This window comes from Prunus persica, chromosome G6 (genome assembly GCF_000346465.2).
Source record: "Prunus persica cultivar Lovell chromosome G6, Prunus_persica_NCBIv2, whole genome shotgun sequence".
Lineage (NCBI taxonomy): Eukaryota > Viridiplantae > Streptophyta > Magnoliopsida > Rosales > Rosaceae > Prunus > Prunus persica.
In genome coordinates this window covers 19984235-20008859 of record NC_034014.1, presented here as the reverse complement: position 1 = coordinate 20008859, position 24625 = coordinate 19984235, and the positions used below count along the sequence as shown (strand labels likewise).

The 24625-nt window shown below is 36.5% G+C and overlaps 4 protein-coding genes across 9 annotated transcripts; all 4 read left to right on the top strand.

The window, feature by feature from the left end:
• On the top strand, positions 7164–13845 carry LOC18774255 (protein SCAI). Of its 2 annotated transcripts, none has more exons than XR_002272142.1 (9): positions 7164–8213; positions 9750–9956; positions 10076–10327; positions 11406–11472; positions 11564–11746; positions 11891–11986; positions 12499–12681; positions 12763–12899; positions 13119–13845. XR_002272142.1 is itself a non-coding variant. In XM_007207967.2 (9 exons), the coding sequence occupies exons 1-9, from the start codon at positions 7701–7703 to the stop codon at positions 13303–13305; spliced, it is 1821 nt and encodes a 606-aa protein (XP_007208029.1). In that variant the 3' UTR covers positions 13306–13845. The 2 variants fall into 2 exon arrangements, 1 of the variants encoding a protein (XP_007208029.1); XM_007207967.2 differs by having other exon boundaries at positions 7701–8213; positions 11891–11982.
• On the top strand, positions 15661–17429 carry LOC18772051 (histone H3.3). The gene is made up of 5 exons (XM_007207295.2): positions 15661–15770; positions 16366–16437; positions 16535–16611; positions 16707–16797; positions 16897–17429. The coding sequence occupies exons 2-5, from the start codon at positions 16366–16368 to the stop codon at positions 17065–17067; spliced, it is 411 nt and encodes a 136-aa protein (XP_007207357.1). The 5' UTR covers positions 15661–15770; the 3' UTR covers positions 17068–17429.
• Positions 17515–20180, top strand: LOC18775281 (pentatricopeptide repeat-containing protein At4g02750). Of its 2 annotated transcripts, XM_020566495.1 has the most exons (3): positions 17515–17884; positions 18052–18792; positions 19077–20180. In XM_020566495.1, exons 1-3 carry the CDS (start codon positions 17872–17874, stop codon positions 20033–20035), a joined length of 1713 nt encoding a protein of 570 aa, XP_020422084.1. In that variant the 5' UTR covers positions 17515–17871; the 3' UTR covers positions 20036–20180. The 2 variants fall into 2 exon arrangements, with proteins under 2 accessions (XP_020422084.1, XP_007205051.2); XM_007204989.2 differs by having other exon boundaries at positions 17515–18792.
• LOC18773121 (WEB family protein At5g16730, chloroplastic) lies at positions 20270–24231 on the top strand. 4 transcript variants are annotated; one of them, XM_020566490.1, is made up of 2 exons: positions 20270–20682; positions 21225–24231. In XM_020566490.1, the coding sequence occupies exon 2, from the start codon at positions 21243–21245 to the stop codon at positions 23937–23939; it is 2697 nt and encodes an 898-aa protein (XP_020422079.1). In that variant the 5' UTR covers positions 20270–20682; positions 21225–21242; the 3' UTR covers positions 23940–24231. The 4 variants fall into 4 exon arrangements, with proteins under 4 accessions (XP_020422079.1, XP_020422080.1, XP_020422082.1 ...); XM_020566491.1 differs by having other exon boundaries at positions 21219–24231; XM_020566493.1 differs by lacking the exon at positions 20270–20682 and adding an exon at positions 20738–21004.

Sequence of the window (24625 nt, the reverse complement as noted above, 5' to 3'; positions counted from 1 at the left end):
ATTATTACAAATAATGAAAAATGTATACTTAGAGAATAATAATGTATAATTAAAATAATAATAAAAATCTAATTTTAGAAAAACCTAGATAATAAAATAAAATAATCTTTAGTTTAAAATAAATATGAAATTGAATAATATATGATGGTTTTATCATAAAATAATCTTAATATTTCGGAAGTCCATTTTTCATACTTAGTCAAATTTTGAGAGAAAACCGTTTAATGCTACTTTTTTGGATTTTCTTATTGGTACATAAACAGATGTTACGCTGTGATCATATCATGGGATTTTATCCTATAATTTCCTCGGCCACACTTGAAAGACATTTTCTATGTTTAGACACAATTCCACTTGCAGCAGCCAACCTGAAATCCATGCGAGTGTCCTATTTGAAACATAAAACAAAATATCAGGCACCATTGGTCCACACAGGTGATGAAGCTGATCAGAGCAAACCAACCCACTCACAAAAAAAATGTCAAATTTTGAATCTCTTCCTTCCCTCTCTCTTTCATCATTATGAGTTTCCTTTTATTCTCGAGCTTTTGAGATCACTTCCTCTTTTAAGCCTCTGCAGATAGCTAGCTTTAGAAGATTCTCGAGCAGCAGACTGAAAAAAGCTTGAGTGGATTTTGAATTTTGTTGCTTTTTATTGACATGAATGGCCTTCCTTTGCCTTTAGCCTCTTTTCCAAAGCTATATGTACGTACTCAATGGCAATGGTGGAAGTGGAACTATTTCTTCATTGGTAGGGTTCACAGCATTCGTGCCTGCCTCTGACTTTAACAATTAACCTATTTTTTAAATTTTTTATTTATTTGTAATGGTTAGCTTTTTACTTACTCACTACAAGTTAATAATTTCAAATTAATTAAGTATATATTTTTTAGGGTTTCTTTTTCTTTTTTCACTGATGTGGAGTATGTGATCGACCTTCCAAGGTTCCAAACATGCATGCCCAAATATATATTTTATAACGGAAGAAGTTGAGATGTCATCCTTTTCATTCACTTATTAACATTCTTTATTCCATTTATCTATAATTTTATTTCGTTTTATACATACTAGCCTCTCTGCACGCGTTTCTGCGTGCGAGAAGCTTTTTTTTTTAATCTTTAAATTTATTTTAAAATTAAAAAAAAATAATAGATAGTTGTGTTTCATAAAAATAGGATTCATTATTTGATTTTTCTTTTAATTTTAATTTTTTAATATAAAAAAGTGTGAATTTATCATATTATTATTATTATTTAATTAATAATTTCAATTCTTAATATTTGCATTCACTAAGTAAGAACATTTTCTGATATTCTAAATATTTTACCATTCCTTCTCTTTTGCTTTATATATACTAGCCCCTTGACACATGTTCACGCATGTGCCAATTGGTTTTCTTTTTCTTTTTTATTTTATTTTTAGAATTAATAAAAGATAACAGGGTAGTTATGTTCCATAAAAGTAGGACCTATTATCTTATTTTGTTTTTAATTTTAATTTTTTTAATATTAAAAAATATGAATTTACCATATTATCCTTATTTATTTAATAATTTCAATTCTTAATGTTTGAATTAACAAAGGGCATTTTCTGGTATTTTGAATGTTTCACCATTCTCTGCCTTTTGCTTTATATATATAGATTACCCCACTTCATTTCATACTCTCACTTTTATGTGTAATTAATTGTCATCACACTGCATATCATTTGTCTAGTCTAATGTTAGTGAACGGAATTGCAAGGTCCCACTAATAAAGTTCAATGATTTCAACTGCCCGTGAATGATTGATTCACCCAATTGTGTAAATGATCCATTCATCTAATGGCTAAATCGCTTTTAGTTTGATTTTTTGTTTTGTTTATAAATGTTATTTTAAACTCCACTCGATGGGTCGAAGAGTGCTAACAATGTTGTCTCTTTTCTTACAAAGTGGATCGCCCTTTTTAAAGAACACAAATGACTTGTTTTTCGGTGTTTGTGTTTCAAACAATGTTGTTTTAAATTTCAGAATTAATAAACGTTTTGGATTTAGGGTTTAGTATCTAGCTAGACCTTATATTAAGAAAAAGATTAAATAGAACTTAAACACGATATAAGCACAATACAAGCACTAAAAACACAAGTAGATGAGTTTAGAAATGAGAGTAACTTTCTTAGTTCTTATATATATATATATATATATGCATTTATACATACATGTACACATATTGCAAGAATGATAATGTAATTGAATCATTCATATTTGATCTAACCATTGAGAAAAAATGACCTCATTCATTAGAACCAAAAATTATATATAAGTAAAGTATATAGTTTATCATCAGGGGGTATATAATATCACAACATCAAATTAAATGAAAACTCTGCTGCCTTGACAAGATATGTCCCAAGAGACTTTAATGATCCGACGTTAGTGACAGTGAGTAGGGAAATCCCTAGCCTCCACCTAATAAAGCAAACGAAAATGACTTCCATTGAAAATTGGAAAAGGGCATGCATAAAGTCATGCAATGAGCCCTAAAATGAATAGTAAAGATGGAGAGATGATTCAAACTTGGATGCAGAGTTGAGCACGTCCGTTCTAGTTAAATTAAGCCAATATATGTATATACTATTTAATTTTAAAATAAAAAACATCTTTCTGAAATTTTGAAGTTCAAAACATCTTCAAAATTCAAAAGAATATTTCATCAATCATTCAATTGTTGTTTTATACAAAAGCCGACACACCACGCCCATCCACTTTAATTTAGAAATCTGAATTCTATTTTTGTTATTGTAGTTAGCTTAGTGAAAATAGCAATGATACCTAATTAACAAGTCTATATTTCAGTACATATTCAAAGTAAAGAGCCTTACCATAATAGAAATAAAGAGAAAAACGACATGAGAGATTGGAAAAGAAAAATACATATCTAATACTATTAGTAGAAATATGTTTAGTAAATACTATGTTATGAATTAAGGACATTGTTTGTCTCCCTTAGAAGGATACATTCCTCCTACAAATCATAGTTTGACACTTATACAAAAATAATTCATTAAAAAGCAAAAATAAAAATTTATGTACACATATTAAATTGTGATTGACATGAAAATAGAGTTCCTATTTACAGTAGAAGGAGACAAGTAGTTTCCATGAATTATGACAAAACAACAACTTATGCTTTGTTTATGATATCCCTACATATTTTATTTTGGATGTCCTCTCTTCTTCCAAGTTTTTTTTAATGATATAATATATTTTTATTATATTTTTTATAAATTTAATGTTTTAAAAATCCTAGCCGCTATAAGAGAGAGAGAGAGAGAGAGAGTCGGATCTTGTCGGATCATCGGTGTTCTTCATCTTTTGGTGGACTTATGTCGATCTACTCTTACTTCGGCAAATTTATTGTCTCAAATATTGGCGAGTCTATTCTTTTAGGTGTTACAGTTTGGTCATGGTAGATCCACTACTTATTGGTGCGCTGAGGCCCTAGAGTAAATAGGTGATGCTCTATATGTCATGTCCTAGAGGAAGATTGACGGCGATTTGGTTTTCCTTATACCGGCGTTGTTTTAGCTTTTTGGTTTTGGTTTAGTTTGTTCAATAAAGTTCAGAAACTCTATGAGTTGTTTGTGTTGTTTTTCTTTCATAATTCTAAAAGCTTTGTTGAGTTTGTTGTGTTTCATAGTATTTTTAGGAGAGTCATGCCAGTTAGCCGCTGGTTTTGTCCTTGATATAATTGGACTAGATTTGAGGCAACTATGTAGGTAGATAATGGTTTTAGAAAAATTATTTTTGGAAGTGATTCTCCTTAAATTGTTTTAGCTTTTTGGTTGTCTCAGATCATTAAGGAAAAATTTGTGCATGTTCACCGTACTGTTATTGGGATGACTCCCTTTATAGTCTTTTTATTTTGTCCTCATTTTATATGTTTGATCAAATAAACTTCAATTTTTAATCTATAAAAAAAAGGCCATGTATCTTAGTCTAACCATATTTTTTTACCTAGCCTTAAAAAATGTTATAAGTTTGAATTTAAAAAGAAAATTCTTGTATATATATACTCGAAATCTCCTCTTCGAAAGCAAAATGGGGCAGTCTAGCTAATAGCTTATGAAGACAGTCAACCTAGGTACATATATCATTGAAGATAGATCCACATATTATTTCATTTTTAGCATCTTATAATAAGTTTACATGCAAGGTCACATCGGAGGGACAACGAAACTTTAGACCATAGTTTCTGTTTGGTTTGATTTTTCGGACGCAAGTCAAATAACTTTTCCATCAGAATTTGAGTACATAATTTTTTTTAATAAATTTCATAAAGTGTCACCGACATTATTAATAGATATGAGCATTTTCGTTCACCATTTTAATTTAAGGTGTACTATTACTATATGTTTTAACATTTGACACGTGTTCATTGATATAACCATGATTCTATAAATACAAAGTAATGGATTAACTATGGTTATGTCAATGGACACGTGTTAAGTGTTGAAAGTACACCTTAAATTAAAGTGATGAGCAAAAATATTTTTATAACATAAAAAGCAAATTTAAGAATGAAAAAAAAAAACACGAAGACTAATCAAATTAAACACACGATTGTTTTTGTTAATCTTTTTGATCTTTTGTAATGTACTCCCATATGAACAACTTGTGGAATTTCTCCACTAATTAAGAAAACCACTTAAGTATTTACATTGGATAAGGACGAGACTCATTTGATAAAATTTTCAATATCATCTTTGTGCTATGTTTGTTCAACAACTAAGTCTCCCTTTCTGGTCCATGCAGCGGTAGGTCACGTAAAGGGTGGTCCTAATTATTAAATGAGAACAAGAACAACCAAAACTTTGACAGCAAACCGCAATTAAGACATGCTTAAGTTTGCCCTTCACAAATCTCCGTATTGAGGGGTGGAACTGTTGATTTTGTAGATATTGGGAGATATAATTAGGGGTGTTTGTGAGATATTGTAATGATGTATTCAGTTGAAAGTTGAGTGAGATTTGCTTTTCCACTTGTACGTGTTTTCTATCCCCAACTCCCGAATTGATAGAGAGTTATCATCTTTAATATGATTTTCTTACAGAACCGGTTGCATTGGCTTTATGAATTCTCTTATATTTTTAGTTTCCAATGAATAACATGTAAAATTATTTTTGCTTATTATCTTGCAATAATTATGACTATTATTTGTATCTTTCATTGTTTGCAAGAGGCCTTTGTGGGGCTATGATCATGTAATGTCCATTTATTAATGAAATTGTTGCGGCTATAAAAAAAAGTATGCACTTCACAAGAATTTTTTTAATTACTTTTTATATATATTCATTTTCAGAGTAGGTAAGGTAATGTCCCCTCAAAAGATTGAACAAAACAACGTGGCTCATAGATAGAAAAGGATAGTTAAATGGACAGCACAAATATACACAAGAAAAGGGGAAAGAAATTAACGGAGTGACCTGAGGGCCAAATTATTAGCCAAAGTGAAAGTCAAATTATTAGCCAATTTATTATGGTGTAATCATCAGGAAACAGCCTGTGGATTAACAGAAATAAAAAATATAAAAAAATAAAAGGCAACCTGCTACTCAATTATATTTGAATTTGGTGTGGTGAAGGTGAGAAACCACATTTGGTTATATGTATTATATATGCACACCGCGACAATGTGGCACGACATGACCTAAGACAATTGTAAAATATTGATAATAATAATAATAATATTCAATACCTCAGTTTGATAATTAGATGCATAATGAGAACGATTACCGATATGATTAAGCAAATTATGCTCAGTTTGATGTACTTTTTTCCATGATAAAATAGTTATAATCATTATATATTAATATGGTATAAAATGCTGTGCAGTCAAGTACGTGCCAGATCTACTTTCAAGTAATACTAGATATATAAATTAATTTTCTTTTGTGAGAATTTATAATCTCACGATGGATCACATGTTATGTACAAAAATGAAATATAGAACAAACATTATATATATATATATATTCTTTCTTATTTTCTTACGGCATGTCTCCATCGGTCACCAAACGATCCTTTATGCCAATTGTTGGATTCATATATTAGAGAATTTCACTTGCCTATATTACATTATGAATGACTATATATACACAATTTAACTAAAACAAACATATATGAGTTGTAAGTAAGGAGTTCGTAGCTCAAGTAGTTTTTAAAAGCATTTATCTTTACACTCGAGATCATAGATTCGATTCCTCCTTTTCTATTTGAAAACAAATTATAAATTATGTTTCTTTTACATAAACATAACATTTTCCAAAGCCACATTCAAATATTAGTCATTAACAATGTCGTATGTCTTGGTTCCATGAATCAAATTTTGTTTTCATGCTGCTTTGAATATCAATGTGTCATATATTAAGGTTGGTCAGAGATTAAAAGAAGTCAAACTCAATGGGAGAAGACATAATGAACTTTTATACTTGGAGAAATGTTTTAAAAAGTAATGAGAATAAATTATGCCACTATTTGATTCATATATTTCTCTTTGACTTTGTATTTTTTTTATTTATAAATATTTTGAGGTTGGGTAATATTGTGAATAAAAAATTATGATAGTGTGATGAAAGATGACAATGCTTGGTTTACCTTTTCACTAGGAAAATCCAGTCCTACATTCATTTTCATATCTCTTACCCAAAAGTATCAATCAAAGAATTGAATGACATGAGAGATGTGAGAAGACAATTCTAGAGTTTAATGAGTTTAGATGGATGTATAGAGGTGAGTGTATGGAGTAAGTTTACTTTCTTCTTCTTTTTTACTTAGGTTTTTAGAGGTCTTAGGTAAACTTTCCGTTCACATCTTTATTGAAAGGAACAATTTGATTCGGTTGGGACGATTTATTAAGGCTAAAATCGTAACCGAACCAAAATAATACAGTTTGATTCAATTTTGGGGCCGTTTGACATTTTGATTGGTCCACTTAATGCCCACAAAAAACGAAGCTAATTTGAAAGTAATTCTATTTACCAAACTATAGAATGACTTGTGTTTATTTTATTTTATTTATAATTGTGTTATTTTCCTTTCGTGTTGAGCCGGTTACAACTTTGAGTCACCCTAATTTGTCTTTAGGCAAATGACCCAAAGAATAATGAATTGAAGAGAGGGACAGATAACATTTGGATTTTGGTTTAAGTAGGATTTGTTTTGGGTTAATAATATTTGAAGGCTTGATTGGAACTGACTGAGATGGGCACAGCCCATCCAACGGTCATAAATAAAACTAAGCAAAACGTACTTCTCTCTCTCTTTCTCTCTCTCACATCAGTCGTCGTCAGCTCAGAGAGAACACTTTGCACATGTTTGCAAATGACAAAATTGAACACAAAAAGATTAAAAAAAAGAAAAGGAAAAAAAAAGTCACGGATCAAATCACCCAATATCTCCCACGCCGCCACTGTAATTCACAAATTCAGTGACCAAAAACAAACAAAACCAAAAACCAAAATCCCCAAACCAGAAAAAGAAAAGAAAAGAAAATCACAAAAAATATAAAACCAAGCGAAGTCCATTTCTTCTCTGTCTTCTTTCTCTCTCTCTCTCTCTGCTCTGTCTATGGTCTATAAAAGCTACTACACCTTTTCCGATGACCTCCGGGGGCCGTAATTACTGAAACAAAGGCTGCTGCTGCTGCTTTTAACTGGCCACATGTCCGACAACGATGTCGTTTCGGGGACTTTCCGAGCGCTGGTGGAGAGCGCAGACCGGAAGTTCGCTAGGGTTCGCGACGTGCCGGCGTACGGACGTGTCCACAACCAGCACTACTTCCACAAGGTCTTCAAGGCCTACATGCGCCTCTGGAAGTACCAGCAGGAGAAACGGTCCAAGCTCATCGAGGCCGGTCTGAACCGCTGGGAAATCGGCGAGATCGCGAGCCGGATCGGCCAGCTCTACTTCGGCCAGTACATGAGGACCAGCGAGGCCAGGTTCCTCGTCGAGGCCTACGTCTTCTACGAGGCCATTCTTAGCCGGAGCTACTTTGAGGGGTCCAATTCCAGTTCCAAAGCTTTCGGGAAGAAGGATCTCGGCGTTCGGTTCAAGGAGTTGAGGTTCTACGCCCGGTTTTTGCTCGTTTCGTTGATTTTGAACCGGACCGAGATGGTTCAACTTCTCGCTGAGCGGTTCAAGGCTCTTGTTGATGACTGCAAAGCCAATTATCGGGTAATTCACATCGTTCTTTTTTAGCGGTACTAGGATTTGTTTGGTTGCTGAGAACCAATCAATCATACAAGTTACAAGAGTATGTTGACTTGGTCCTTAGCATTTTCGGGTATTTTATAGTTGCTTCTATAATCGGAGAGACAGAGCAACAAGTACTACTTACAAGATAAAAGCTTTCTCAAATTAAGTGACAGTTTTTTTATTTATTTATGTTTTTTTATTTTTTGGTGTGATTGGATCAATTGAGTGATTTATTATTGGGCTTCTGAATTTTATTTCCCGTTTTGATATGGGGTCTTCGATTTCAAGTTAAGATTTCAATTATTATTATAATTTTTTGGTGAAAAAATAGGTTTTTTTATTTAATATTGTCATAATATTAAGTGAAAACGACCTGTCATCTAAATCAGATCCGAGTGTTAAGTGTTGCCATGCTGTTATGAAAACTGACTAAAGAGAAGATGTAAATTCCTTAATGAAATGGTACCTTCAGCTGAGTTTCCGCTGGGGCGGAGGTAACTCATCGACTTGGGTGTGTCTGAAACCTACATCATGTTGAGGGAGAGAGATGGGGAAACTTATTGATTGCTCAGTCTCCACTAGAAAGTCACTTTGTTTGTGATAGTAATGTGCTGGTTGCTTTTGTGATTTTAAATAAATTAGTCAAAGGCGCATTCACAGTTGAGATGGCAGATCCAGAGAAATAAGAACTCTGATAAATAAATGGTTTCAAGTTTTCTTCAATTTTATCCATATATTAACTACCGTTTGAATCATTAACATATGTGAATTCTGATGGTATATAATTGAAGCTTAGATCAAGTATGATGACTTGCAAATTAAATATCAACCTTTAAGTTTATAAGGAAGTTGAGACTAAATTTAGCATCTCATGCATACCAAGGATGATAAACCTGTCTTTACTCTAATCGGGGAGAAAGGTGGAAGTGAAGCTAATCAAGGACAATCCAAGAATGAAGCCAATGGATGTGTACTTAGTATCGTGGTTTGATTCTTGTCCGGAAGTACTTGCCTCGAAATAGTGATATATGATACCTAGATATACATGGCTTAGATAACGCATTTTATCTGTAGGAATGGTGCTTCTAGTTGAGCTAGGCAGTTGGTACAGTGACTGACACACATAGGTGGATGCGGTGGAATTTATTCAGAGACACAGGGACTGTTAATTTTTGGGGTGGGTGAGTTTGTGAGGTTCAATAGTCTGTTGAATTACTAAGTTGTTGAGTGAAGCAATGCGAAGTTCTAAGTCACTGAATGCCATTCATTTTCTGCTTGGATGCTTTAAAATATTTCATAAATGAAGCAAGTAAAATGTCAAGGTTAATCAATTTTTTACTGATGAAATATGCGTGCATTCATTTATGTCTCTGTTCAAATAGTTAATGTGCATGTACACTTTCGTTCATGTCTCAGTTCAAGTAGTTAATTAGAAATAGGTTTCCTCAAATGAGTTCTTGTGTACTTATTTCGATGGGTCTGCATGATTTGGACATTTGAGCTATCTCTTCTCAGGAAACTAATTTTAAAGAATGGAGGCTAGTGGTGCAAGAAATTGTTCGATTTATGAAAGTTGATACGGCCTTTATGAATGTCAGGCCATTGCGATACTCCACCTTGTTTGATTCACATCCGTCATCTCTTCCATATGTGGCTCGTTTCCATGCAAAGAGGGTTTTAAAATTTCAAGATGCATTGCTGACAAGCTATCATCGTAATGAGGTCAATATTTTTTTTGTTCGCACCTTTGGCTATTTATTTTAATTTATTTCACAATTGATAATAGATACAGCCCTGACTTAGGAAAGTTTTTGTGAATGTTTGTGTACTGTGACATGTAGGTCAAATTTGCTGAACTTACATTGGACACTTACCGAATGCTGCAATGTTTGGAATGGGAGCCAAGCGGGTCTTTCTACCAAAAGCGTGCAGTGGAATCCAAAGAGAATGGCACTTTTATTGATCACTCCGGGGCTTCTGCTGCATCTGGAGTAATCGATATGAACTTGGCTGCGGACATGACTGATCCAACTTTACCTCCAAATCCAAGGAAAGCGGTTATTTACCGTCCATCTGTGACACATTTGATTGCGGTTAGTGTTAATCCCATCTTTATCATATTTGTTATCTCAGGGATCTGTCTCTGGAACTTTTGGAATTTGAAACGCATGTTGTGTGATGCATGAACCTGGACATGCAACATTCAAAATGATACCAAACTGACAATGGAATCCAGAAAAAATAGGACACAAGGCAAAAAAAATGTAATTTTGTTTTTATTTGATACATTGAATAAATTACAAAAGCTAAGGTATGATTTAAGGAATATTCATGAAATTTGATCAAATTCCTAACTTCTAATTTCCTGAAGAAAGTTCAAAGAATTAAAAATAATAAAACACTAAAAATCTTTGAGCTTGAAAAATTAATTACATACAGTTTTAACCTTTGCTTTGTTAAGATTAAATTCTGTGGTGAATGAAGAAAGAGTTAAGCACGACCCTTCATGTCCTAGTAGTCCCTATTTTGTTAGTTGAAATGCCAATGGATGCTCCAACCCCTGATTTTTCATTTGCTTGGCAAGATGATGGTTTTTGTTTGACAAAAAGTACTTTTTAGCAGAAAAAGAAAAAAGAAAAAGAAACTTTAAAAAAATTACAGAATGAACTCCAGTTTTTCACATTTTTTCTTTTTGAATTTGGCCTGTCCATGTTGGGGATGGATTCCAGATGTTTCCAATCCTTGTTTTTTTCTTCACACATCATATGTAGCAATGCAGCCCTTTGGGTCTGTTGGTCTGTCCTTCTGTCAGTGAAATGGCCTATAAATTTGAAAGCGCATTTTATTTGCATGATTCTGACAAAGTGTCCATGGCATATTTGTATGTAACTTATTTGTTTGCTCAGCTTTATCATGTGGGGTTCATTATAACTTTGTTTGAAAAAGGGCATTGCCAGTTTCACTGTTCTTTCATGTACCTGCAATAGAAATAATGGTGTAAATATGTCTTTATTGCAACTACATGGAGTGGGTCCATCAAATAACAGTTGCTTGTTTGCCAGTATTAAAATTTTCGATCTATAATATACAGGTATTTTAATTTATTCTTTCTGTTTCTTAATTATGTAAGTATTATTGGTAAGGCTGATTTCTTAAACGATGCATCGGCAGGTGATGGCTACAATATGCGAGGAGCTCCCTCTCGACAGTATTATGCTAGTGTATCTGTCAGCCTCAGGTTAACTTTGGTTTCTTAGGATAAAAATCAACTCATCATTTATTATGTCTTTGTCGTCCCAGATTATTGAACTTGATGATCAATTGTGCAGGGAAGGCTGGTCGTAATAATGTTACTCAGGCGTACAACTCTGGAGGATCACATAAATCCTCAAAAAATAAAGTTCCTCTCCCAGCTCAGAATAATTCTATGCCTGAATCTTGTATAAACAACAAGGGAGAGTCAAGTGGCTATTATGACCAATATTTGTGGTTTGGCCCTAGAGGAAATGGTGGTAGGTTCCTGTATTGAATCGTTGTGCCGTCTTGTTTTATTGTGACCATTTTTGTGCACAGTAACCTGTTAACTCATTTATTATGTATCTTGTCTTCCCTGTGTTATTGTTCCACCCTTTCATTTGCTTCTTTTGGATTTTCAGGTTTGAGTAACCTCTACCCTGGCGACATAATTCCTTTTACTCGGAGACCTCTTTTCTTGATAATAGATAGTGACAACAGCCATGCATTCAAGGCAGGTTTGTCAAAACTTGTGTATGAATTCCAAGGTTCCGTGTTTTGTTTACAGTGGAGTGTTGTTTCTAAATCAGATTTTTCTAATAAATGACATTTATGGTTATCATCTGAATTTCACTATATGGTCAGTGCCATGTCTACACTCTATGTTTGATCCCGGAGTAAGTTTTGACATGTTGAGAGGAACTTACTCACTTTCTGGAACCAGTAATAGTTTACCCACTGAATGTTATTGGAAGCACATTTATCACAAGCAAAAATGGAGCCCTTCAGGCTCAAATATGTCTTTTGTATCTAATCTCAAAAGAGCGCCAGTGTCTTCTGAATCTTTCTAAAGGTTGCACTTCTCCAGATGCAACTTTTTTTCATGGTGCTTGGCCATTTTGATGGAATTGGAGAAGCTTTCTCCAACTCATGGTGTCTGTTCATTGCCTGATGTTCAATATGGAGTCAATCTGCATCTGATTCTGGTTGTCAGTGAAATTACGTACATTCTGATTATGGATGATTTCAGGTTTTACATGGTGCGGAAAGAGGAGAGACAGCTGCTCTGTTTCTTTCACCTTTGAGACCAGCATTCAAGAACCCAGCTGATGCTGATTTGATGCAAAATGGAAGTCAGTTTACCTTTTTCTTGACTGCTCCTCTGTCAGCATTCTGCCAATTAGTTGGCTTCTCCTCTTCTGATACTGAAGCAGTAAGTTAGTTGCAAGACCTGTAGTACTTCCTGACAATCCATTGTATTTTAGGTGTTCCAATTAATTTGTTCTGCTTTTAGGAGGTTTATAACAATGCTGAAAGCATCCTCTCTGCTGCCTTCTCTGAGTGGGAAGTTATTCTTTGTACATCAACAAGCCTAGATCTGGTATGGGCACAAGTTATTTCTGATCCATTTCTGCGGCGACTTATTCTGAGGTACTCCTCTTTCCACCTTGCAAAGGACTACAAAGCAACGGATTCATAATATGTTATGCTTAGCGCTATCTTACTCGATTCTGTGACTTGAAATGGGCTGTGCAATTTCTTTAATAATGAGAAACGAGAAAATAGCATTTGTCTTGGAGTTCTGATTCTGTTTATTTTCTGGGTATAATTAAAATAGTGGAAATGCTTACATGATGCTCCTACTTTCAGATTTATTTTCTGCAGAGCTGTGCTTTCATTCTTCTGTCCTCCAGAAGATAGCGAGCAGTATTTGCCGATTTGCCTACCTCTTCTTCCCATTTCTGTTTCTCCAGATTCTGAAGTTGTGCAGTCTGCCGTCCACCGGGTTGCAAAGCACCTCAGCGTCTCTGACTTTTTTCACTTTGTTGACACATGATTACTTGATTAGATATCAAAGCTAGATTGTAAGTATAGCATTGCATCTTCTGGGGGTTAACGTCTCGTATATCCGGTTTGACCACAGCACAGATCAATCAACTGGTCTTATTGGGTTTGAGAAGATACTGGTTGATAAGCGCAAAATATAGAGAAAATGTTTGAGCGTGGTCATGCAGCCCTGTTGTTTCTCGATGATGTATGGTGGTTTCGTTGTATGATCATTATAGTACGGTGTGAACTTTGCCAGGTGAAACTTTGGAGCTTTTTCAAATTACATATAATTGTCAATACCTTTGTAAAAGAAAATCAGCTAGTGAAATGAGATATAATTTTTTTTTTTCTTTCTAGCCTTTCTTGGCGGCACCGTTACATTCTTGGTGAAGCTTAGGTAGATGTAAACAGGTACCGAGGAGTTTATTGAAGGCCTCTGGTACTGATTCTAGAATTCGATTTGAGTTTTTGGTTTGTATTGTTTTAGTTTTTACTATTGCTCATTTTTGCCGGGGGACTTGGTATAAAAGGCTTTCTTTGTTCTTTACGTTCTTTATGCTTCTTTCAAATTTCAGTTTGGTTGTTAATGTGAACTCCGAGAGCAGCCCTAACATAACATGGGCTAACTGACACTAACCAACGTTAATGTGCAAGAAGACTTGTTTTTGCTTTTAAGTAACTTTAACAACTAGATAAATTTCCTGAAGTAGCGTATTAGACACAACCTTAACAGCTATTTTGGTTGAATTAGTTCCACTACTATAGCTACCTTTGACCCCAATAGAACAAATTGATTTTTTATTTTAAGGATCTTTGCTATTGAGAGGGGCGATAATACGCTAAATTCACAAACACAACACGGATGTTAGGACTCGAACTTAGGAGCTTACTTGTGGGGTGCAATTATTCCAAACCACTACATTAGTGGGTCTTTAACCAAAAGAAATTGATTTTGCTAACTGTGTTCTCAACTTTCCAATCCAACACTTAGTCTTTGTTGCTTCCGAATTTGCCCTTCAATGATGTGGGGATTTGACTAGTATGTCTCTCCCATTCTGATTTTTGGGCCTTGCTTTGGGTTGAAGGCAAGAGAAAAGGGTTGCAACATGCAACATTGTCGTGTTCGAAAAAAAAGACCCTAATTATGCCAAGTTGCCGACGTGGTCTAGTCTAATGAAAAATGAACTTAACTTGCGGGCTAACGGTCTCAAGTAAAACCCTTTAAAGTACTTCCACCCATTTGCCATGTCAAAGGGCAAGGGGAGGCAATGGCTGTTACTATTCACATAAATAGTGTCACCCCTTGCTAAAGGCAAAATGTGTTTCCACCTATTGCCATAGCAAATGACAATTACTATTCACTTTAAATTATTTTTATTTTTTTAATACATAAACGATTAATTTTGATAGGGTTTATAGTTTTAGTGTGAGTAGTAAAGAATATGGCTAGGTATTTATATAAAAAAAATTCTGAATTTTGGGGTTTTTCTTTTCAATTTTTTTAAAATTTTAATTGGCTACTGACGTCATTATGATGTGAGCATTACATCACTTACTTAGGTAGCAGCACAAGCTAGATTTGCATGTGGGCTTGCCCAGGTTGGTGGGCCCCACGCCTTGTCCAGGCTGCATTTGGATGCTGGAATCGCCAAACGGGCCTCGTTCCCCCTCTTGCCGGGGCTAGCCCACGCTGGAAGTGCTCTTAGCATCTTGACAGTGTATATATGACAAATAAAAATATATAAAATGAACTTGACTTGCTCCCCCAATATCATTTGTATAAATAAAAATATATAAAATATATAAAATATATAAAATATATAAAATATATAAAATATATAAAATATATAAAATATATAAAATATATAAAATAATTCATCAATTCTTTTCATCAATTGTCATATAGAAAATGTCAAACACATGATTTTACATGTAAATTCTCAAACTCAACGTATAGGAATCTATTAAATAAAAAAAGTTCAGCCAAAAATCTAATGGCATGGGTTAAGAATCCAGATCTGATTAGAAAAAAATAAAAATAAAATTGTTTGCACGCAACGCTCAAGAGGAAAGTCCACATAGCATTATGATTTAAAAAAATGAAAAATTTCTCCCGTAATAACGTTTTACCATCCCAATTACACAACCTCCGTTGGGTCCGTTTCCCATTTGAAACCAATGTTGTTTTTCTCGGCCAATAGGAAGCCTGTGTTAGTCCGTAGCGATCCGCGTCACCACCCCAACAACACATCGCGACCGTGCACTTAGACTGAGAAAACACAACTAAGCCCCTCCATCACCGTTAGATACCACAAAGAGAAAACACACGGATAGTGGATCTCATCCGTCCGATCCCCCAGACCGTTTTGAGTCACACGCTATATATACTCCTTAGCCTCTTGCACGTTCAAATCTTTAGGGAGAGAGAGAGAGAGAGAGAGTAAAGAAAGACAGAGCGCGAAGAACACAGAGGTATGACTTCCGTTTAATTTTTCAAAAATTTTATTTATTTATTTTTGAAGGTAAATTAGGGTATGCTTTTCGTTCCTATTCAGCTCGCCTATGTCTGTGATCTTGATTTAGGGTTTTTGGTGGTGTAATGGCAAATAATTTTGATTAGGGTTTTCCGTTGTTTATTCCATCTCACTGTTGGGATTTAAGGATTTTTCCCTTTTTTCATGGTATTTCAATGTAAAGATTTAGGGTTTTCCGTTGTTTAGAGTGTTTCATTGTAAAGATTTGGGATTTTCCGGTGCTTATGGTATTTCATGTAAGGATTTATGATCTTGTGTCGCTATTCCATTTCGATATCAATAATTAGGGCTCCTGAATTTTAATTTAGTTTGTTAATTAAGGTTTACGAAAAGACCTGAATGTTATGAACTGGGTTTGTGCAAATTCTATATATTCACTTTTCTATCATTTGGGCAATATCCATCTTTGTTACGTTTCTGAAATGATTTCCTAAAAGAAATACTTCTTTTCCTGTTGTCTTATATTTTTGCCAACAAAAGGTTTAATTGTGTGCTAGAACAAATGTTAATTTTCTTTTCTGTTATGTGTTCAGATGGCCCGTACCAAGCAAACTGCTCGTAAGTCAACTGGAGGAAAGGCTCCAAGGAAGCAGCTCGCTACCAAGGTTGGTGCTTGTAAACTTTGCAGTGGTCTAATTTCTTTTCTTGAAATTGTGTCGTGGGGTGTTTGCAGTTGTTAATTTGTGTGTGTGTGTGTTATAGGCTGCCCGTAAGTCTGCACCGACCACTGGAGGAGTCAAGAAGCCCCACAGATACCGCCCTGGTACTGTTGCTCTTCGGTGAGTGATTGATCTCTTTTTCAGTTTTCCAAGTTTTGGTCTTCATGGCCATAAGCTGTGGTCTAAGTTCTGTTTTATTTGGAATGTTTGTGCAGTGAAATTCGTAAGTACCAGAAGAGTACTGAGCTCCTGATCAGGAAGTTGCCATTCCAGAGGCTTGTTCGTGAAATTGCCCAGGACTTCAAGGTATATTTATTGCTTCCAAAATTACGTCAAATTGTTGTTGGTGATCTGTTGATGAATGTTGTGTTGATCAATGTGTTTTGGGTTCTTGTGTTGTTGCAGACTGATCTGCGTTTCCAGAGCCATGCGGTGCTCGCACTGCAGGAGGCAGCTGAGGCTTACCTTGTGGGTCTGTTTGAGGACACCAACCTTTGTGCCATCCATGCCAAGCGTGTTACCATCATGCCGAAGGATATCCAGCTGGCTAGGAGGATCAGGGGTGAACGTGCTTAAGTGACCTGCCTCTGCAATGAAGATGGGGGGTTGGTTGTGTGGTGGCTGCAGATGGATGGGGTTGATATGTAAAATGCTTAATTGGGAAAGGAAGGAGGTGTTTTGTTTGGTACTGTTATTATTAAGTCAGATCAGATAGATAGGTGGTAGGTTTGGTACAAGTTTGTAGTGAATATCCTTATAGGCAAACACTCTTATGAATTGATATGCTTTTGGGTGTTTTGTTTCTTAGATTGGGGAACCTTCAATTTGTTGGTCCACACTTGATTGTATTTTTGTTATTTTGGTTGTCTGCAGCCTCACTAATATGGTATTGAACAATATTTCATCTAATTTAGTTTTAAGTTTGTATTTGTTATGTGGATCTGGATGATTTGATGATTCGTTAAAATTGTTAATATGCTGTTCAAGAATGTGGTGCATTTTCTGATATCCGAGCTCAACTTTGTCAATAGTCATTAAAACAACAAATGCGTCTTGATGTTAAATCCCATGAAAAGCCTGTCTCCTGTTAATACGATTGATCTCTCTCTGGTGTTCTGTGATGGTGGTTTTAAGGCTATAAGAGATTTGTTTGTTTTCTTCTACAAATACAGGCTTATATTGAATACAGTTCAAACAGGCAACGTGTTATTTGTGAAAACTCAATATACGAGAACGAGACCCGAAAGGCAGATGCCCCGCTCCGCAGCACTATCCCAAAAGGCAGTGATGGTTTGTCTGCCATCGTCTTTTGTGATAGTTTAGACAGGTGGAGGCTTTTAGTTACTCGCGTCGCAGCACTAGACAAGAATATGTTGGGGTATGCTTAGGCCTGGTAAGTCCCAGAAAGAGAAAATAAGCATAAATCTAGAGTAGAGCCTACATAGTAGCTGGCTTTGCTTGCACTGTAACGAGGTTTCAACAAGTAATGATGTTGATATATATTAGGGCTAATAATGCGACTTATCCTTCGAACTCCGGTCCCTGCCAATCTCATTTCAGGTGCTTGTTACATTTTCCGCTGCTTGCTTTCTCCACAGTTTAAGCTTTTCTCAACCCAAGATGTATATGTTTGCAACGTCAAGATTGGTGACTTATCAAGAGCGGGTAAGATTGAAGCCGCCCGCCAATTGTTTGATGAAATGCCCACGAAAGACGTTGTTACATGGAATGCTATCGTTACTGGGTACCGGAAAAATGGGTACTTTGGAGAATCAAAGAGACTGTTCGGATTGATGCCTGCTAGGAATGTGGTGTCCTGGAATTCCATGATAGCCGGGTGTTTCGAGAATGAGATGGTTGATGAGGCTTTCAGGTACTTTCGGTCGATGCCGGAGAGAAATATTGCTTCTTGGAATGCTATGATATCAGGTTATGTGAAATATGATCGGCTGGAGGAAGCTAGTAGGCTTTTTGAAGACATGCCGAGGAGGAATGTTATTTCTTATACGGCAATGATTGATGGGTATGCAAAGAAAGGAGACCTAGAGCGGGCAAGAGCACTTTTTGATTGCATGCCCCATAAGAATGCCGTTTCTTGGACCGTGCTGATCAGTGGGTATGTGGAGAATGGGAAGTTTGATGAAGCAAGGGAATTGTACGAGCAGATGCCAGAGAAAAATGTAGTTGCAATGACCGCTATGGTCACAGGGTACTCTAAGGAGGGGAAGATGGGGGAGGCGAGAACTTTATTTGATCAAATTCAGTGTAAGGATCATGTCTCCTGGAATGCAATGATAACAGGTATGCCAAGTGCAATTCACTCATCAATAAAAGAAACCTTTTAACTGCTTAGTGGATAACTGAACTTGTGCTCATGACATAAATGACAACTTGACAAGGTTACACTTCAAAATTGGCTGAATTTTTGCTTATGTGCTTCCAATTTTCCAAAACATAAACTTGTTTGTGCTTGCAGAACTTAGTAAATCAAACAAAATCTTGTTGATGGTACTATAGTGCTTGACATTATTCTGAGCATGAGATAGCTTTCCCTTGTCCCTTCACATGCCTGTTTCTGTTTACAGGCTACACACAAAATGGCAGCGGAGAGGAAGCATTGAAGTTACATTCACAGAAGCTCAAGATTGGTTTGCGTCCAGATAAATGCACCCTTGTTTCGGTTCTTACTGCCTGTTCTACTCTTGCATTACTTGAAGAAGGGAGACAAGCTCACGTACTCATTATCAAACATGGGTATGAATCAAATTTATCCATATGTAATGCTTTGATTACCATGTACAGCAAATGTGGTGCAATCCTTGATTCTGAGTTAGCGTTCAAACAAATTGAGAGTCCAGACCTTGTCTCATGGAACACCATTGTTGCTGCATTTACACAGCATGGTCTCTATGAGAGAGCTCTTGCTTTTTTCAACCAGATGGGGTTGCTTGGCTTTCAGCCAGATGGTATAACATTTCTTAGTCTGTTATCTGCTTGTGCTCATGCGGGGAAGGTGAATGAAAGCATTGATTTGTTTGAGGCAATGGTTAGTAATTATGGTATTGCCCCTAGATCGGACCATTATGCTTGCTTGGTTGATATTTTGAGTCGAGCAGGTCAGTTAGAGAAGGCTTGCAAGATAATCCAAGAGATGCCATTTGATGCAGACTGTCAGATATGGGGTTCTCTACTTGCATCTTGCAGTGTTTATGTAAACGTGCAAATAGGGGAACTAGCTGCCAAGAAAATATTAGATCTAAATCCTCATAGTTCTGGGCCTTATGTTTCGTTGTCCAATATATACGCAGCTGCGGGAAAGTGGAGAGATGTTGCAAGATTGAGAACTCTGATGAAAGAGCATGGAGTTAAGAAGCAACACGCGCACAGCTGGACAGAGATTGGAAATAAGGTGCACATTTTCCTGGGAGGGGATATATCCCATCCAGATATTGATAAGATTCATTTGATGCTCAAAAGGATCAGTCTACACATGGCAGTGGATGATTTTGCAGAGATCGGTGTTCCATGGAGCTGTTCTTATTGACCTATAATGTGGGATGCATTGGTTTTTATCCAGGGGCGGAGCCACAGCAGCACCCCAAACACCACCATTTCATGTAAAATGTATGTTAAACTTCTGTAGTGAAAGTCCTGCAAGCTCAATGTCCTGAGGCTTTGACATGCTTCAATTTTGCCACCAGGTGTACTGATATTGATGAAGAAAATATAAAAAAGTCGAAAAGTTTAAAAGAAAAAAAGGAAAAAAAAGAAGAAAAGAACGGGCCAGTCCTAGCTAAATTTGGAGCTTGCAAAGATAGGTGAATAATGTAAATTCTTTTCCAGGCCCAAAAACAGTGTAAGCCCGATTTGATGATTGGCAATTTTGAACACAACAGTCTCCAACGACTATGGCAGGCAGCCGACCAGAGGCAGAGGCAGAGGCAGTCATAGATTGGACCGTTGGAAACTTGGAATATTATGTGTGGAATGTCAATTTTGTCAAATTCAATCAATCCACTTATTAGATTGCTTCCTTCCAACACCCGCCAAATAGGTTCCCTTCAGTGGAAAACCCGCCAACCTCGGACTTTTCCACCAAAATCATTTTAGTGACTTTCCCAAAATAGAAAATCCCGTCCCAACAACGTTCTTCACCATAATCAAACATGGCACCTCCAGACCGAGGCTAAGGTACTTTTCTTTTTCCTTGAAAATTCCAATGCTTTTTTTCTGTATTAATTATCTCTTTCTTTTGTGTTAATCTCATTCATTAGGCTTTTAACGTTGTTGGGTTGTGTCTTTTTTTCTTTCTTTGTCCACTGTTCCATTGCTTTTCTCAACTTTCGTTAATTCATGCCTTTGACGTTCAATCTGTGAAATATTCCTGCTTTTCTGATCTGGATCTTTTGAAATTCAACCAAAGAAGCTTTCTTTGGTCATATGAAATTCAAGACCATCTCTGCTCTGCATCAAAGTCCTCAAGAAAGCCCTCTAAGCTACAAATTTGCATTTGGTATTGATCCCGTTTCATTGTTTTTGCTTTGATTGAGAACAGGGTTTTTATTCGTATGGAACTTTTTTCAAAGTCAATATCCATGTTCATAACTGTTTTAAAGGATTCTAAGGGATTGGATTGACCATGCCAATTTTTTATATTTTTCTTTGATGGTTTTTTTGCTTTGGATTTTAATTTGTTTGGTGATGGGTGTTTTGTGTGTTCATGGTAGAAACAGATCGCTCGAGCTTCGGAGATGCAGCAACAAATAATGGAGCAACCTGAAGAGGAGCTGAAAGAGCAATTGCAGACAAAGGAGGTACAAACAGATCGGGCAGTTGATGAACAGAGAGAGATGAAAAAGGTGGCAGATGCGGCTAACATGAGGCTTAGTGAAGAATTGTCAACTCAGGAGGGAGCTGGGGTGCATTCGGAATTGAATTCGGTGAAGGATTTATTGTCTGATGCAAGGCAAGATTTGAAGAGTAAAGAGGAGAATATTGAGTCTTTGAAACTTGAACTTGGAAAGGCCAAAGATGTGGAGCTCAAACTGGCAAAGAATGCGAAAACCTCCGAGGCTCACACACAGACTTTGCTGTCTCAAGGCGCAGAACGAATTCGTGAATTGGAGCTCAAAGCAGATAATGCAAAAATCTCCGAGGCTCAGACAAAGGCCTTGTTAGCCGAAAGTAAAAAAAGAATTCGGGAATTGGAGGTCAAACTGGCAGAGAATTTGAAGTCCTCTGAGGCAGAGGCTCACACAAAGGCTTTGTTGTTTGCAAGCGAAAAAAAAGTTCGGGATTTGGAGCTCAAACTGGCAGAGAAGGTGGAAACCTCCGAGCCCCACACCAAGGCTTTATTGTCTGAAAGGGAAGGAAGAATTCAGGAATTGGAGCTCAAACTGGCAGAGAAGGTGGAAACCTCAGAGGCCCGCATGAAGTCTTTATTGTCTGAAAGGGAAGTAAGAATTCAGGAATTGGAGGTCAAACTGGCAGAGGTTATGAAGTCCTCTGAGGCAGAGGCTCACACAAAGACTTTATTGTCTGAGAGTGAAGGAAGAATTCAGGAATTGGAGCACAAACTGGCAGAGAATGTGGAAACCTCTGACGCTCACACCAAAGCTTTATTGTCCGAAGGGGAAGGAATAATTCGGGAATTGGAGCTCAAACTGGCAGAGAATGTGGAAACCTCTGAGGCTGACATGACGGCTTTATTGTCCGAAAGTGACGAGAGAATTCGGGAGTTGGAGATGGAAATAGAGAAGAGAAAGCAATCAGAAGCAAGAATTCTTGATTCATTGATCACCCAGACAAACCAACTTGAGCAAACCAAGGTTTTTCTTGAAGAGGCAAAGTTTGAGATTGCTTCGATTAAAAACAAATTGGAGAAAGGGGAAGATGAATCTGCTCAAAATAGTCAAGAGCGTAGTACGTCTCATTATCATGATCAACTCGAAAATAATCTTTCCAAGGAGGAGGAATTAGAGAGTCTAAAGTCTGAGATTCAGCTAACAAAGGAGAGTCTGGTTGATGCCCAAAAGAAGGAGCAACTTGCTTCATCCAAGGCTCAGAAATTACTTGAGGAGATGGGAGTGCTTAAACGTGAACTGAAGTTGACAGCGGAAGCTGAAGAAAACGGAAAGAAGGCAATGGATGACTTGGCTTTTGCACTGAAAGAAGTTGCAACAGAAGCCAACCAGTTGAAGGATAAACTCTGCGTGACCCAAGCAGAGTTAGAGCACTCAAGATCACAAGAAGAATGCTTGAATACGATGTTAAAGAGCAGTGAGGAAAGTTATAAAGCACTATTGGATGAAGCAAAGAAAGAAGCTGAGAGGTACAAAAATACTGCTGCCAGGTTGAAAATAGAACACGAGGAGTCAGTTTTGGCATGGAGCGGGAAAGAAACTGGTTTTGTTGATTGCATTAGAAGAGCTGAAGAAGATAGATATGCTGCACAGCAAGAGAACTTTAGATTGCATGAGTTGCTTCTGGAGACGGATAACAGGGCCATGGTATCAAAGGAGGAAAATAGCAAGTTGCGAGACATACTTAAACAGGCCTTAAATGAAGCAAATGTTGCAAAAGGAGCTACAGCCATTGCTCAAGCCGAAAATTCTCAGCTGAAAGATACCCTGACTGAAAAGGAGGATGCCTTGAATTTCCTTACCCGCGAAAACGAAAATTATAGGGTAAATGAAATTGCAGCTCATGAAAACATTAAGGAGTTAAAGCGGTTGCTCATTGAATCGTCGAAGAAGGAGGAGAAAGAGAAATCGCCATCAAAGGAAAAGGATGGTAAGAAAGAGGAGAAGGAGAAAACACCATCAAAGGATAAGGAGTCGAAAAAGGAGGCTAAGGAGAAACTATCTTCAAAGGAAGTGAAGAAGGAGGTCAAGGAGAAAAAACCACTGAAGGAGTTAAAAAAGGAGGATGCTGGTAAAGAGAAACCACCAATGTCAGGGGATGCCAAAAAGGAAGATAAAGAGAAAACATCATCAAAGGAGGATAAGGAGGCTGCAGCATCTCAAAATGGAGGCTTATTTGGCAAAGTTTTCAGTTTCAATCTTAAGGAGCTCAAAATTTCAAACACACACGAGGAAGTTGATGATGATGATCATGAGATTGAAATAGATGAGGCTCTCAAAGGCTCGATATTCGAGGTAGATTCGCCAGGCTCAGCTACGCATCACCGGAGAAATTCTTCTTTCACATTCACAGATGATGGAGAAACACTCCATTCAGATGATTATGATCATCTAGATGGGACTCAAGCTGAAAATTCAAGGAAGAAGAAAGCATTGCTGCGAAGATTTGGAGATCTTATAAAGAGAAGTACTACTTATACCAAAAAGGAACCATCACCATCACCAGATACCAAAAAGGAACCATCACCATCACAGGATGCCAAAGAGGAAACATCGCCGACGAAAAAGGAAGCTTCCCCGGAATAGACAAGCTGCATTTTGGTGATACTTTTCGAGTTTTGATACCAAGTAGTTTAATCTGATTCTTTCTGTCACATATTTCATCTAGTTTGTATGTCAGAGTGCATCAAAGAATATGATCCAAAGATGTAAAAAGAAACAACACTTATTTAGAACAGTCCATTATTAGACAACATATGTCTTCTACTTTTCATCATTCTATGTACATATCCATCATCAGCATACTTGTTGTGAAATTATTGCAAGCGCACAATTCGTACAAGAAATATAGAAATAAGTAGAGTGTCGTTCCCACGAAGACTGTAATTTCCTATTAACTACCAATTATGATTAATTTAGAATTTATTTGAATAGTTGATTAAGAAGATTGATTGACTTAAGTAAGCTAAAACAATTATGAAAAATAGCAATTTAATTAATGTTGGAAAATCAAGTTGATGAGACACTAGAGCATCCGATTTCACCATAACCAATTCTACTTAATTCCTATTGCCAATTAACCCTAATTACTATCCATGTTGACAGTTGGTTTCTCCTAATTCATTCGATATCCCCTCTCGGGCTCAACCAAAAGTATTCTCAATTAACAACACATTCTCTCTCGAGCAACGGATTTAGAAAACCAAGAACCCATTAAGTTCTATGAGAACCTATAAGAAAACTGCATGAGTCATGTTAGTCCCTCTCGGGCA